The 16,916-nt window shown below is 37.5% G+C and overlaps 1 protein-coding gene and 1 pseudogene across 5 annotated transcripts in view; one reads left to right on the forward strand and one right to left on the reverse strand.

Annotated features, from left to right (window-relative positions):
* Window positions 1–15,495, reverse strand: part of AKAP9 (A-kinase anchoring protein 9) — a 181,720-nt gene extending 166,225 nt beyond the window's left edge. For 4 of the 5 annotated variants that reach the window (XM_054564520.1, XM_054564521.1, XM_054564519.1 and 1 more), the window contains exon 1: window positions 15,228–15,495. In XM_054564520.1, coding sequence (XP_054420495.1) covers window positions 15,228–15,275 — 48 coding nt within the window. In that variant the 5' untranslated portion in view covers window positions 15,276–15,495. The remainder of the gene's footprint in view (window positions 1–15,227) is intronic. The other variant, XM_054564518.1, reaches the window with a different exon arrangement.
* LOC129063601 (uncharacterized) lies at window positions 9,264–9,373 on the forward strand (annotated as a pseudogene).
* Window positions 15,496–16,916: the final 1,421 nt, after the last annotated feature.

Consider the following 16,916-nt stretch of genomic DNA (forward strand, 5'->3'; position numbering starts at 1 on the left):
AGCTAATACTTCTTGAACACTTTTTATAGTCTGACAATGTTCTAAGTGCTTTATATCTATTAGCTGAATCCTCACAAGACTGGTACTGTCCTCATTTTTTAGACAGAGAAAAAGAAGTCCAGAGGGACTAGGTACAGTCACCAGGCTAATAAATGGCAAAGGCTGGATATGATTGCAGATGGTCTGGTCTAGTCCAAGCTCATAACCACTAAAATTATACTGCTTTTCACAACAAAATCTTTGAAAAAGTAAGTAGCATTCAGCATCTTTTCCCGATTTCCATTCATTCTCCATCCCACCGTAATATGAATTCTCATTTTTGATAACAGGCCATTCCTCCTTACTTGAAACTCTGTCTTCCCTTAGTTTCACAGACATCATCATCTCCTAGTTTTATAAATAGTTGGTGTCTCCTCTGCAGTCTCCCTCTCCACTTGGCTTTTAAACAAGGGTATTTCCATAGGACTCAACTCTTAATCTGCATCCCACTCAAGTCTTATTCATGAGTGAACTCCCCATTCCCAGAGTGTCAGCTGGTAACTTTAAACCAAATATTTATCCATAGCATGAGCTTCTTTCTCTCTTAAGCTCCAGACTCATATTCAATTTTACATTAGATCACTCCTCTAAAATGTCCTTTGGTACTCCTGACTCAAAACATCCAAAACAACACTCATTTTTGTTTTACCCAAATATTCATTTCCCTCCAAATATGCCCACATTTCCTATCTCAAAGACCTGTTTCATTAAAACTCTCCTTTCCCCCCCAAATTTGTCAATGTCCCCTATCTCAGAGACTAGCACCTATACCCCCTTCCGTTGCTGAAGTCAGAAAGATGTAGTCAGTCATCTCTTGTCTTAGACTGTTTGGAATGTTGTAACAAAGTACCATAGCCTGAGCAGTGTATAAACAACAGAAATTTATATCTCACAGTTCTGAATGTTAGAAGTCCAAGATTAAGGTGCCCACAGATTTGGTGTCTGGTAAGAGACCACTTTCTAGTTCATAGATGGCCATCTTTGAGGGCTCTGCCCTCATGACCTAATCACCTCCCAAATGCTCCCCCCTCCTAACCATCACCCTGTGGCTTAGGGTTTCAACATATGTATTTTGGGGAGGGGGACACAAACATGCAGACCATAGCATTTCTCTTGTTGCCCTTTACAACCAGTTACCAAGGCTTCCCAACCTTACCTACTGAACACTGACCAAGGGTTAAAGTAAGAGCTAGTGTAGGGCTGAAATTAAGAACACAGTATCTTCGGTCAGGCTGACTGGGTTGGAATCCTTGTTCTGTCTCTATGACTTTGTACAAATTACTTAACTTCTTGGTTTTCCCAGCTATAAAATAGGGATAGCAACAGTATCCACAGATCTTAGAATAGCTGTAAGGATTAAACGAGATAAACATAAAACCCTTAGCATAATGCTTAGCATGAGAAAGCGCTCAAAAATTGGTAGCTAATATCATCAAATTCATACTCTTTTTCTCCCACTCCAACCTTCTCATTGTCCAAGTGAGAGACAATGATGTAGGAACAGAATGGGGATAAATCAAGAACTATTTGGAAGGTAAAATCAGCAGAATATGAAAGGCAAAAGAGGGTGCATCAAGGAAACCAAATAGAAGGGACGTAATGTGAGCCTGGTTTTATTGGTAGTGGTATTAGAATGGGAAGAAAGGCTAAGTAGGAGACAAATTTTGAATTAAAAGAAAATCACAGATTGAGTTATAAGTATGCAGGATATAGGAAATTAATTACAGAATAATTCAAAGGAATTTATTTTTCAACTGAGATGCTTTCTGAGTATGTATTAAAATCCCAAGCTTCAAAAACATCATGGCACATGAGATAATAAAAGTAAAAACTAGAACATTAAAAAAAAATTAAATCCAAATCCTGTAGGATAAAAGAATATATAGATAGATAGATATAGTTTTCTGTCGTAAGATTTAAACCCTGAGACCTATTAAAATTACTTCTATCATATTTTAAACTTTGAATTTTTAAAAACATAGTATTTTCTCAACTAAAAAAATCCCAAATTATTATGTTCTCTTTTTCTCAAACTCTATTGTAAAAACTGCTATTGAAAGTGCAAAAGTAAGAGTTGTCTTGCTGAAGGGAAGTCACTGAGTAGAAATGCTCAGGCATCTATTTATACTACAAAAGTAATTTATGCACATTAAAAACTTGGCACATACTATAAAAGATTTTACATAAAATATTTCCAATACTTTTAAGTTGTTTATGAATAGAAAACACTGGAAGTTTCTATAACTTTTAACCAAAACCCATTCTTTTATATGTAAACTCCCAGCAGGTATTTGTTATTTACACATTTTCCACTAGCTTGCCCTTTAGAGCATCTGTTTATTTTACTTAAGAAATCAATACATCAATAGACCATAAATGCTGTGGTAACTAACTGAGATCTCTGCTCCATGCCCATCACATTGCCTGCATCTCCATCACACATTCATAATATTAAATTTGGTTCCTGATAAATAGGGATACTAATATTTTTAGTTGGTCTCAGTCCCTGTCTTTCTCAATTTTATACCCTGTTAGTATTTCAGTAATCTATAACCAGAGAATCTATTTAATCAATGCAATTTATAAATTCAAATCTTTATAGATTAGGGTTTTAAATGATCAAGTTTAGTTCTTACTAGTCAAAATGATAACTTTTGGGGCTTTAAGCACTGATTTATAAAAGGAAAAATTCTGGAGGCTTTCAAAAGTGATCTCTTAAAAGGAAAAAAAGGTTAGACTTACTGAGAAACTTTCAGACCACATGAAAGTCGTACTGAATAGCAAAGCAAACCAGGATAAAAATCTTAACCCTGATGGCAACGGAAAACACACACTACACTGTTTATGAACCAAAAGGATAAAGGAATTTTTCACGGTATAAAAGAATCTATAGAATTTAATAAATAGCCCAGGCAAAACTACCTCTGAAACAATGATGTTTTTGAATAGGGTTAAATACATGTGCAAGTCAACGAAAGCTTTATGTGGCATACCTAGACAAGCATTAAGTAACAAAAGTTATACTTTGGTGAGCACTACCACAAAAACACTAGAAGTAAAAGAGGAAACACTATGACAACAACAATAACAACAACAGCAAAAATGTCTTAATGCTAGTGAAATATCTGTATAGACCTATAATGTTCACAGATGAAAATGACAGGCCTTTTAGCTACTGAAGAGGACTAAGCTATTTTTTTTCCCACAGTGAAAATGGACTGGTAATGAGCAAGCTAAAAACCCAACAGGTGCCCCTTGGACCAACTGTGTGCACTTGTAAAACAGCTGGCCATGGAATGGAATGACTCTCGGCCCACACAGAAATCAAACTTTAGCATCATGCTCTTAATCAACTCGTGAAGAACCTATTATTCAAAGGAAGCAACAGTTTAGATTTGGGCAGAGCCCAGAAGGCCTAAAAAAAAGCCTAGACAGAAGATAATCCAACTGGAGATTGTGTCTCTCTCTCCTATCTGCCCCTGTCTCTGCCTGTCTGAGCACCCATGTTCTCACTCTTTCTCAGTATATAGAAATATATATAAATATAATAAATAATAATTAATAATATATAAAAGTTAGTAACAACCCAATTAAAAAATGGGCAAAGAACCTGAATAGACATTTCTCCAAAGATACACAAAGGGCCAGCAAGTATACATGAAAAGGTGCTCAACATCTTAGTCATTATAAAATTACAAATAAAAATCACACTGAAATATCTCCTCCCACTAGAATGGCTATAATAAAAAAATGAAAAGATGTTGGTGAGGGAGAAACTGGAACCCTTACACAGAGCTGGTGGAAACGTAAAATGGTGTATCATTATAAAAAAAAAAGTTTGGTGGTTCCTCAATAAACACAGAATTCCCATATAATCCAGCAATTCTGCTCCTAAGTATATACCCAAGAGAAATAAAAACAAGTACCCAAATACTTACAAATTTTCATAGCAACACAATTCGATATAGCCAAAAGGAAGAAACAACTAAAATGCCCATCACGGATAAATAAAATGTACATATAATATACATATAAATATACATATAATGGAATATTATTCAGCCATAAATGGGAATGAAGTACTAATATATACTATAGCATGGATGGATGGTCTCGAAAACATTACACTAAGTGAAAAAAACCCCCAAAAACCCAGACACTAAAGGTCAGATATTATTCTATGATTCCATTTAATTAAAGTATCTAGATTAGGTAAACCCATAGAAACAGAAAACAGATTGGTGGTTGCCAGGGGGAGGAGGGATGAAGAGTAGATGCTTAATGGGTACAGGGTTTTATTCTGGGATGATAAAAATGTTCTGGAACTGTATAGAAATGGTGGTTGCACGATGTTGTATATGTACTAAATGCCACTGAATTGTTCATTTTGAGACAGTTAAGTTTTGTTACATGAAATTTCACCTCAATTTAAAAAAAATAATTACACCTTACTATCTGGCACCAAAAGAACACAAAAAGCTCTCAATCATTATCTCATTCCTTCATCACAACATCTGTTGAGATTCATGTACTGTGACAGGATTATCCCCACACACAATAAGGCACAGAATTTGTGACCACTGAAATATATGCTTGCTGAGTAAAAGTCCATAGCAGCAGTTGTAGGCGTTCAAAAATGTCAGCTGAACAAATGAGCAAATAAATATCTCCAAAGTCCTGGAGCCTTTTCTAGTATGCCAGATAGCAGTATTATAAAAACACACACATACGCGATGCAAAACTACCTTTATAAATAAACTTTATAAAATTCTGAAGCTTAAAAAGTAAAGTTTTTAAAGAAATGCTAACAATGAAAGATACCTAATTTCAAATTTGAGTAAAATCTTACTGAGAAATAAATAGCGTTCCTTATCATTGAATGTTTAATTTATGAGATTTTTTTCTAGCTTCCATGTTAGAAGAAATTCACTTACATTTCAATAATCAGTAGTCTGTAAGAGATAAGTATTTTGCCATGATAGTTTAGCTCTTATTACAAAAATTTTACATATAAAAAGAAAATGTGTTTTTTGCTTGAAAATACTTTTGCCCCAATTTTGTCATATTTCAGTCACTTGGATACAGCCAATCTTTTCATTTCCTCTTTTCCATGTCCTCATTCAGCTTTGAGTTTCACTGGCTGGACACCACAGACGGCCCTGCTAAATTTCTTTTCATTGGATCTTATGACTCTTTTACCCAATCACTCCCCTGCCCCTGTTCCTGCCACTGCTTGGATGTGCCTTAGAAACCTTTCTTCAATACTACAGACTTCAAGAAGAATGTACCTATTCTTTTCCACCACATTATCTCTCTTAAAGCCTATAATCTAAAAGTCATGCTTTCTTTTCAACAAAGCCTGAAGGTCATGTTTTAGTTTTTAAGTCACAGACAATGCATCACTGTTAGAATACATTTTAATGAAGGTATCAAACTGCTGTACCTACTTTGAAAGCTAGGTCAGCTATGTCACATGTAAGAGTAAAAAAAAAAAAAACTGGAAAGTTTTAAAGAAACAGGTGGTGGCGCAGTGTATCTGAAATATGCAAAGAACAATTTTACACCATAACTAACTTTGTCTAACAGTAATTTAAAATTCCTGCTATCAATAATCAAGTACACAGCTTGCAAAGAGCACTGTTCTTTTTGCATAAAATTGGCACCATTTTCAAACAAAATGCTCATTACACAAAAAAAATTATAGTTACTACTTTCTGAATGTAATAGGCAAACATTTTAATAATTATTCATCAAGGAATGGCAATTATATAAATTCTGAGTAGCTGGTGCAAAATTTTGGTTTTACTGAATTCTGCTGTATTAAAATATTAAAAGTATAGACTAAATAGAGTATTAAAAATTATACCTCCTGTGACTTTACAGGAGTGATAATTTTATTCTAAATACACAATGTCTTCTAATTTTCTTCACTAATATTACAGTGTTTTACATAAAATATTGCAAATATACTTTACCTGGAAAAAAATGAAGTCATTTGGAGTTAGAATAGTTTGGTTCAACACAAGAACAGCCTGTGTCGTGCTGCCCCTGCCAGCACACTGTAAATGGGGTGAGGCTTGCTCTGAAAATATTTACTTACTAATGCAGTAATGTCTTACACCTCCATGGCTAAGGTTCTTGCAACATCAACACTGAGGAAGTAGCTGAGGACCTAACAACAAGCCAAAAAACCAACAAGTAACAGAAAAACCAAACTGTCATAAAGCCCATTCACTGGGCTCTACTGGCCCTTGATTTTGACAAACCATTTTATCTAACTGAATAACTGGGTTTTCTATTTACAGGAAATCTAAAATATCAAGTTGGGGCAGAGAGAGATGAGAAGGAGCATGGGAAGATGAGCATGTCTATGGCAATGAGAATCGACAGCAAGGAAAATTGGTAAAAACCACAAAAACAGAAAGATCTATGAATGTCTAATAGTACACAATCCCAACTATACAAGGGGGGACTGAGGAAAAAAACACAATTATCTTCTGGAGGGCAGTCCCCTTGTAGTACAGGCATTGCCTGCTATGTGAGTGCTCTAAGAACCCGTCTGTATCAGTGTACCAGCTGGCATTGTTGTGAGAGGCTGTGTTTACCTTCAGTGAATTATTTTTGAAGACCTTCAAGGCATTTGCCCACTTCATGACGGGTGATTTACGAGTGCACCTGCCCACAGTGCACTGTGTGTTCAGCCATTTTTGACCAAAAACAGCATAACCCCAGTGCTCCACCTTCCGTATTCATGCGATCTCACTCTAAACAACCTTTTTTTTGTTTGTTTGTTTCCTTGGATTTAAAAAACCCTCAAAGGGAAACATTTAGCCAATGTGGAACAGGTGAAGCAAAAAACAGTAGAAGCACTAAAAGGCATCCAAATTGAAAAGTTCAAAAATTGTCCTGAGCAGTGGAAAAACAGTCTCAATAGGTGTATTGCATCAAATGGCGAGTACTTTGAAGGTGACTGAAGTTTAGACATGTAAGAAAAATTACACAATTTTTTATAACTAAATTCCAGGGGGTTTTTTTGGGTCCCCCCCTTGTATAATACAAGCAGCACTGGAATAAGAATTACAGTTCCAGAACTACACTAAAATAGAGGCCCTTAGGAAACCTAGTTTTTCTGTGCCTCATTTTCTTGTTCTGTGTAACATGTTCTCCAACATCCTACATCTGATAAGCTCTGTTTTTCTAAAAAATGGCATTTAAATATTTTTTTACTGATCATGAAAGATACATACTGAAGAGAATTTGGAAGTGTTAAAAGTGTATAGAAAATTAAAAATGCCTATAACCCACCAGCAAAAGATAACCACCATTTACATCTTGGTGGATTTTTGTTTCAGTTGTTTTCATATATAAATATGCACATACGGGGTCTGTCCGGAAAAAGTCCAGTCATTGTTACTATAACGAGAACGGTTTGTGCAACATTGATGTAACCTGGTCCATTGATGTAATCTAGTCCATGAAGAGTGGACTAGAATGTGCATGCGTGAACACTGATGACTTCACTGTACCAGTCAGTGGGGGTGGTAGAGGACACTGAGTAAGCATGTGTACTGTGTGGCCTCGCATTTGAAATTACTGAGACAACAGAGCAACAAACATGCATCAAATTTTGCATTAAGCTTGAACATTCCTCTGCAGAAACTATTCGGATGATTCAGAAGGCCGCAGCTATGGGCAGCTGGTGATTGGCAGCTCCATCATGACAACATGCCAGCTCATGCATCACATTTCATGCACAGTTTTGGGCGAGGGGGTATAAATCAAATCACCCAGGTGACTCAGCCCCGCTGCAGCCCAGATTTGGCACCCTGTGACTTCTTCCTTTTCCCAAAACTAAAATCACCTGTGAAAGGGAAGAGATTTCAGAATTTTGATGACACTCAGGAAAATATGATGGGGTAGCCAATGGCAACTGGGAGAACTATGTAGGTCCCAAGGTGCCTACTTTGAAGGGGACTAAGGCGTCGTTGTCCTTTGTACAATGTTTCTTGTATTTTCTTCAAAAAAAGTCTCTATTTTTCATATTAATTGGATGGATACCTTCTGGACAGACCTCGCATACTTTTTTTTGTAGCATTTTCATTAACGTCACACTATTTGTGGACATTTTCCCAACTCAAAAAGTCTTTGTAGAATTATTTTAATGGCTACATATACCAAAATATATTCTATCATTACAGATTTTGGTTGGTGTAAAACTTTTTATAAGGTATATTATACTGTATACAGAACAAGTCATTTTTTTTAAAAAAATCATTTATAAGGTCTAGATACATAAAGAAAATTTTCCAGGGAACAGCTTATCAAACACCAAGAAAAAAATTTTAAGTTGTGGTTTATAAAACAAGGTTATCAAATACAGTATTTAAGTCCAATTAACAAAAAAAAAACTCTAAAATTTAGAGAACCAAGTATCTAAATAAGTTTGGAAAAGATCATTTTTAAGTGATTTCTGATGCCAGCAATAAGAGACTTCCAATTAATAGAATTCTGGATTGCTGATATTAAATTACAACATGCTAATAAAGCAGCGCCCATTAACAACAGAATGAGTCATTCTGCTCATTCATTCATTAAGTAAATACTCATTTGAGTATCTACTATTTGATAGACATAATGCTAGGCTGCATTACTGTCAATATAAGAGACTTCTCTGTTAAACCCTTAAGAATAATGTAGAAGCATTTAACACATTTAAACAAATGAAAAAAATTCACCCCAAATCCTACTGTAACTCCTCCACTCATTGTACTTATTAACCAGTGTCTCTCTCTCGCACTAAACTGTGAGCAACGTGGTAACAAAGGCGGTCACCACCTCTATATTTCCTCTATAAAACAGAAGTTCAACATAGGCATGCCAAGTGACTTTACATTTCCAATCCAAACTTCTGAAGTCCTAATTTAACAGTACATGTTTATAGGAATGAAATAATGTATATCCAATTTTGATGATGCTCTTTTATTTTCTATGTTCCTATCAGTCTTCAGAATCTTAATGCTGCATAATATTGTATCATAATTATATAATATAGTTTAGAAAACAATTATCTGAATATTGTCTTTGAAGGTTTTTCCCAGTGGTTTTATATGGTATAGCTCCAGAAAACATACCCTGACTTACATGTCTCAGAGATTTACTTGTGACTAAAAAAATCAGGCTCACCTCTAGGGGAAAATAATCTTCTACAATAAAAGTAAATGTTAATCACTTCTCAGCCTTTTGGCTAAGATCAAGTGAAGTATCTGTTCTTATCAGTTTAATATCTGATACATCCTCAACCTGAGGACAATATCTTAAATGATGGAGATCATATGCATTCAGAAAAGGAACACTGTATATTCAAGTTGTTCTTTTTCATAAACCTAATTGTAACCACTCACACAGACACAAAAGCAAAACTGAGAGACACAGCTTAAAAAACAGAGGAAACGGAGGAAAGAAGTATGGAATACTACCAAACAAAAACAACAGACAGAAACACAAAGGAAAAGAACCAATGGAGGCACAAAACTACCAGAAAACAAAATAAAATGGCTATCAGAAATTCTCATACGTTAATAATCACCATAAATGTAAATGAACTGAATACACCAATAAAGAGGCACAGAGTAGCAGCATGGATCAAAAAACAAAACCCAACCATGCATACTGCCTGTAGGAGATACATCTAAGCAGCAAAGACAAAGACACACTCCAAGTAAAAGGATGGAAAATGATTCTCCAAGCAAGTAACATTCACAGAAAAGCAAGTGTAGCCATACTTGTATCAGACAAAATAGATTTCAAGATAACAAGGTAAAAAGAGACAAAGATGGACATTTCATAATGATAAAGGGGACACTACATCAAGAAGACGTAACACTTCTTAATATATATGCACCCAATCAGGGACCACCAAAATATATAAAGCAACTACTAACAAAACTAGAGAGAAACTGACAAAAACACAATCATGGTTGGGATCTTAATACTCCACTGACAGCTCTGGAGAGATCATCCAAACAGATAATCAATAAAGAAATATTGGCCTTTAATGACACATTAGACCAAATAGGCATAATTGACACATACAGAGCCTTTCATCCCAGAGCATTAGATTATAAATAATTCTTCAGTGCACATGGAACATTCTCAAGGATAGACCATATGTTGGTTCATAAAACAGGCCTCAAAAAATGTAAGATTAAAATCATACCAAGCATATTCTCTGACCGCAATGCTTTGAAATCAGAAATTAACTGCAAAAAGGAAGTACAGAAACCCACAATATGTGGAGATTAAACAACATACTATTAAAAAAATGACTGGGTCAAAGAAGAAATAAAAGGTGAGATCAGAAGATACATACAGACAAATGGGAATGACAATACAGCATATCAAAACTTCTGGGATGCAGAAAAAGCAGTAATAAAAGGGATGTTTATATCATTACAGGCCTAAAGAAATCCCAAGTTAACAATCTAACATTACATCTTAGAGAACTAGAAAAAGAAGAACAAAAGCAACCCAAAGTCAGCAGAAAAAAATAATAAAAATTAGAGCAGAACTGAATGTAATAGAGAACAAAAAAAAATTATACAAAAAAATTAATACAACAAAGAGATGGGGCTTTGAAAAGATTAATAAAATTGACAACCCCCTGGCTAGACTCACTAAGGAAAAAGAAGACTCACATAAACAGAATCAGAAATGAAAGAGAAGTTACCACAAACATCACAGATATAAAAAGGATCATACAAAAATACTATGAAAGACTATATGCCACCAAATTCAATAACCTAGAGGGAACAGGTTAAGTATTTAGAAACATATAACCTTCCTAGATTGAATCACGAAGAACTAGAAATCTAAACAGACAGATCAACAATGAAAAAATTGAAACCACCATCAAAAACTTCCCAAAAAATAAAAGTTCAGGACTTCACTAGTGAATTCTACCAAACACTGAACGAAGATTTGATAACTATCCTTCTCAAACTCTTCCAAAAAAACTGAAGAAGAGGCAACACTTCCTAATACATTTTATGAAGCCAACATAACCCTGCTACCAAAATCTGGCAAGGATAACACAGAAAAAGAAAACTACCAATATCTCTTATGAATACAGATGCAGAAATCCTAAACAAAATACAGTCATACCTCAGTACTCGGCTTCAGAGGTTGTCAAACCCTGTACTTGCATTATAACGAGAAAAAAATGTTTCAGCACTCAGTGCTTGCTTGCCACTAGTTGGCACTTGCTGGAACTTACATGGGTCTGGGCGCTGCCCCACAAGAGAAAATCCTTCATCCTTCAGTAGTCATCAGTTTCTGCACTCGTCATGGGTTGCAGAACAAATTAACAAGTACTAAGGTACCACTGTACTAGCAAATCAAATATAACAATACATTAATATGATGTAAGAAAATAATATATCATGATCAAGTGGGGTTGATTCCAGGGGCACAAGGATGGTTCAACATATACAAATTGATCAATGTAATACACATTAACAAAACAAAGGATAAAAACTATGATGTTAACAATAGATGCAGAAAAAGCACTTGATAAGATACAACATCTATTTATGATTAAAACACTCAATAAAATAATATACAAAGTACTTCAACATAATAAAGGCCACATATGACAAACCCTCAGCCAATATCACACTCAATGGTGAAACACTGAAAGCTTTTCCTATAAAATCAGGAACAAGACAAGGATGCCCACTCTTACTACTCTTATTCAACATAGTTCTAGAAGTCCTAGCCAGAGCAATCAGGCAAGAGAAAAAAAAAATAAACGGCATCCAAATTGGGAAAGAGAAAGTAAAAGTGCCACTTTTTGTAAATGACATGATTCTGTACATGGAAAACCCTACAGACACCACCAAAAAACTACTATAAACAATAAACAAATACAGTAAAGCTGCAGAATACAAAATCAATGTATAAAAATCCACTGCTTTCCTATATACCAACAATAATACTTCAGAAAAAGAAATCAGAAAAAAAAATTTCTTCTACAATTGCACCAGAAAGAATAAAGGACCTAGGAATAAACTTAACCAAGGATGTGCAGGACCTATACATGGAAAATTAGAAAGCATTATTAAAAGAGACTGAAAAAGACATTATCAAATTCCGTCTGTGTTCATGGATTGGAAGAATCAACATTTAAAATGGCCATGTTACCCAAAGCAATATACAGATTTAATGTAATCCTCATCAAAATCCCAATTTCTTTTTTTAAAGAAATAGAACAAAAAATCATCCCATTTGTATGGAACCACAAACAACCCCAAGTAACCAAAGCAATCCTGAGAAAAAAAGAACAAAGCTAGAGGTATCGCACTACCTGACTTCAAATTATACTACAGAGCTACAATAATCAAATAGCAAAGTACTGGCAGACACATGGACCAATGGAACAGAACTGAGAGCCAAGAAATAAAACCACATGTATATGGGCAAATAATTTTTGAAAAAGGAGCCAAAAGCACACAACGGAGTAAAAAAAGCCTCTTCAATAAATGGTGCTGGGAAAATTGGAAAGCCACATGCAGAAGAATGAAACTAGACTACATTTTGTCCTCACGTACAAAAATTAATTCAAAGTAGATCAGGCCTAAATATAATATCTGAAACAATATATTACAGAGTAAAAAGCATAGGTACTAAGCTTGTGGACCTTGGTTGTAGAGAACATTTTATGAATTTGATCCCAAAGGCAAGGGAAGTAAAGGAAAAAATAAATGAATGGGGTTATATCAAACTAAAAAGTTTCTGTACAGCAAAAGAAACCATCAACAAAACAGAAAGGCAACCAACTGAACTGGCGATGATATCGGCTCCGAAGAAGGGTTAATATCCAAAATATATAATGAACTCATACAACTCAACACAAAACCATGTAGAGTGGTACAGCCACCATGGAAAAGCCTGACAGTTCCTCAGAAGATTAAGAATAGAGTTACCATATGACCCAGCAATCCTTGTCCTGAGTACCTCCCCAAGAAACTTAAAAACATTTATTCCCAAAGATACATGCACTCCTATATTCATTTATTCCCACATTATTCATGGTGGCAAAGACATGGAAGCAACCAAAATGCCCTTTGAAAGAGGACTGGATAAAGAAGAAGGGGGTGTGGGGGGGGGGGTGTGTGTGTGTGTGTGCGTGTGTGTGTGTATACACACACAAGTATATACAAAGGAATACTACTCAGTCATAAGAAAAGAAGAAATATTGCCATTTGTGGCAACATGGACAGACCTTCAGAATATTATGCTAAGAAAAACAAGTGAGTCAGAAAGCTAAGAACCACATTTCACTCGCATGTGGGATATAAAACTGAAACTCGTAGACACAAAACAGTATGGGGGTCATCAAGGGGAAGCGGGGAGTAGTAAAGGGTACAGAGGGCCAAATACATGGTGACAGAAGATGACTGACTGTGGGTGGTGGGCACACAGTGCACTACACAGAGCGCGTATCACAGAAATGTACACTTGAAACCTCTATGATTTTGTTAATCAATGTCACTGCAATAAATTTTATTTTTTAAAAAAGTGAATGTTAAGAGATTTTTACCCCACAGGCAGAATTTGAAAGACAAAGAACACACATATACACAAAGAAACTCTTAGAATTCCTATTTGCTAAAGTATAGCAATTTAAATAAATCCTCTATTATGAAATGTGTTGTCTAAAGTAAAGTATATTTTGTAGGGCTGCTTCATACATATTTAGAAAAGATACTTCTGGGGGCAAGGAGTAAAATTTGTAAGGTAACAAACAATATCTAATTAGAACTTCAATGCTCTTAGAAGAGGTGCACACTTTACCTCTACTTTCTTCGATTCATACAACTTGCTCAGATCCTTAGGCTGCAGAAATGTAAGCAACATTGGGCTTCTGAAGATGTCTTGATTCCCCTTTCCCTCCATTATAGATCCAAAGTAATATAATCCACCTCATAATACACAAGCACTTAAGCTTTGAACTTTGAGGGGGCTTTGAAAGCCAACTACATTTTAGGAATACGAAGCTAGCTTACATACATATTCATTTAAGAGCGCTGTGTTGAGCATCTGCCACTACATCTCTGCAGTATGGCCCTTTGATGATCACTGAAATCAAAGACCACTTCGCCTTTGTTTCTTTGTTTATTTGGTGGAAGGCGAAGGAGAGGAAGAGAGAAAAACAATTAACTAGATAACAATTAAATTATGGTCCAAGTATGATTGCTAACAAGCATCTCTAATAAGATGGTTAGAATATAATCTATAAAAGGTAATTTAATTATAGGGCAGAATGGGGCCCTTGAAACCAGGCAAAAGATATGCTCAAATATGTGACTTTTTAAAAATGCTATTTAATTTATATTGTCCATGTCAAATTTTTCACGAAGCCTAGTGAAAACCTGTGCATAATTTTGTATTGTTTACAGTAGTATTTAAATACACACATAAAGATTCACCAACACACATAATAATTCAGTTATTTAAAGCAGGAATTCCAAAGGTGTTGCTTAGACTATGGAACCTTTCCTCCCTGTAAGTTCCATTCACAGACTGCATTAACATTCCACACAATACAAAAGCGCATGCCATGACAAAGACCTCCAAACACAAACATACAAAGCCATGCTTCTAAAAACGCCCTTAAGGCAAAGTTCACAGCTGGCACTTGTGGCACATTCGAGCCACTGATGAGGCAGCTGTCACAGGCCAATCACACACCCAAGAATGCCAGCGTGCCACCTAAGAATGCCGAGATCCTGATCAGCGCACAAATCCCTCACCGAGGAAAAGCCCCTAATCCCCACCCTGAAAAGCACAATGACTGCACTACCCAGAAAACTACCTCCAAAAGTAAAAGGCTGGAGATTTAGAAGCAATAAATACCAGTTTGTAGCAATACAGTAAAAGAAGGATTTTATTTGGGGGTTCACGAGAAAGAAGCCACGCCACCCAGTCATCACGGAAGTATCTGCTAGGTAGTAAGACCAGGATTTTTCAAATGGAAAACGGAGAGAGGCAGGCGAGGGGGCAATGCAGACCCTGCAGCGCCCCGTCCCAGGCAGCGCACCGGGCTGCCGCGATCTCCGCTTCCCAGGCCCGCCCCCACCCCTTCCCAGCCACCGCCTCCCACCGCGGGCCCTGCAGCCTTCGGCTCTTACCTTCGCTTTGCCGAACTCCAGCTTCTTCTGTCTCTCCTCGTCCTCCATGGCCTCTGCGGAGAAGGCTGGGGGAAGATAGAGGGAGGGTCGGGGTAGGAAGGAAAGGTCGGTTGAGAGGGAGGTGGGACTTCAAGCTCCGCCGCCCAGGGAGCAGGGAAAGCCGGCGCTCCCCACTCCCGGAGTGGAACCAGTCTCCGAGTTCAGTGGCTGACCGTCCTCGACCGCACGGGTAACGCCGTCACCGCCGCCGCCATCTTCGTCTCCACGTAAACACACGGCGGGGCCGGGAGAGGGGAGGGGCACGTCGGTCCGCGCAGCCGCGTGGAGACCCGCCGCGCCAGGCAGGTGCGCCCGCCGCCCAGCTATTCTGCCCGCGCTTCCCCCCACCGTCAGCCTCGCCCGCCGACCCGGACGCCGCCACCACCCGGTCTCGGACCCCGGTTCCCACCGGCGAAAATCTGGTGGGGGGAGTCCTCCTCCCCGCGAACGAACGGTGCCCAGGTGTCGGTCTGGCTGAGGAGGTGGGAGAGAGGGGGTGTGTCAGGGGTGCTGGTCGTATCCCCACCCAGCGTCCAAAGGACTCTGGTCCCTCTTAAGACATTGAGATTTTTCAAGTTACAGATACAATAGATGTCTAACGGTAACATTGGTGAACACTGAAAAGTACCAAAGGGAAAGGTCGTGGGGAGAGAAGAGGGGACCCAAGGGACGTCAGTTTTCCCTACATTGACTCCTCGACTGAAGAATTAGGAGAGTAGCCAGTAGCTCTCATCACTTACTTAGCTGGAAGTCCCTCCCTCTTCTTACACTGCCCACTCCCCCCATCTCCGGTTCATCCTTCGAGGCCCACCTCACACACCGCACCAAAGAGCTCTTCTGATTTCTTTGTTCCCTCCACCGCAACTGCGAGTAACGTCATATCTCGTTTCCTCCCACTCCTTGGAGGTTCCCCTTAGCAACGGCGTCCTGGAAGGAGCCTCGGCTTTGGAACCCGGATTGGGGACAAAGCCAGTATGCACTAACTTTCTAGCTTGAATGACCTTGAACAAATTACTTATCCTCCCTGAGTTTACCTGGAAGTTCTGGAAGAGTTTTTAATGTATATGAGTTAATATATGTGACTGCCCCTGGTATATTAAAATGTCTTCAATTTGTGTCAGATTTCTTCTCGTCTTTCCTTTGGGTACTCTGCATGGTGTTTTAATAATCGGTGCACTTTTTGTTCACCTCATACTCCCAACGCTTTGATGGCAGAGACTGTCTTCCTCATCTTGGCATTACTGAAATGACTAGCAGGGGCTTTGCACCCAATAAACACTTGTTGGATTGAATTGGACCATTTTAATAAGTTAAACATTACTCTCTTCTCTTTTGATCTGCTCCTTCAGTACCTCCTTTTTTCTCCCCACCCTTTTACCTGAGACTAAAATGTGCATTCCAAGTTGGGTAAACTACACATTTTACTGTCTCAGGTTGATGATGTTTCTCCTTTATTTTGAGCTAGGTTGGACTGAGACATTACCAGATGTGAACTAAAATAAGCTATGAGTGCAATCATCGAAAGGGTGTTAAGTGAAAATTGGGGTTAAAAAAAAAGGAAAAGGCAAAAGATCTTAAGTCTACCACAAACTGAAGACTAGTTTTAAGTAGCCCTGATTTAGAAATTCTTAGATTTGAAAGCGATTTTTT

This window comes from Pteronotus mesoamericanus, unplaced genomic scaffold (assembly GCF_021234165.1).
Source record: "Pteronotus mesoamericanus isolate MK-2021 breed Mesoamerican mustached bat unplaced genomic scaffold, CSHL_Meso_final scaffold_85, whole genome shotgun sequence".
Lineage (NCBI taxonomy): Eukaryota > Metazoa > Chordata > Mammalia > Chiroptera > Mormoopidae > Pteronotus > Pteronotus mesoamericanus.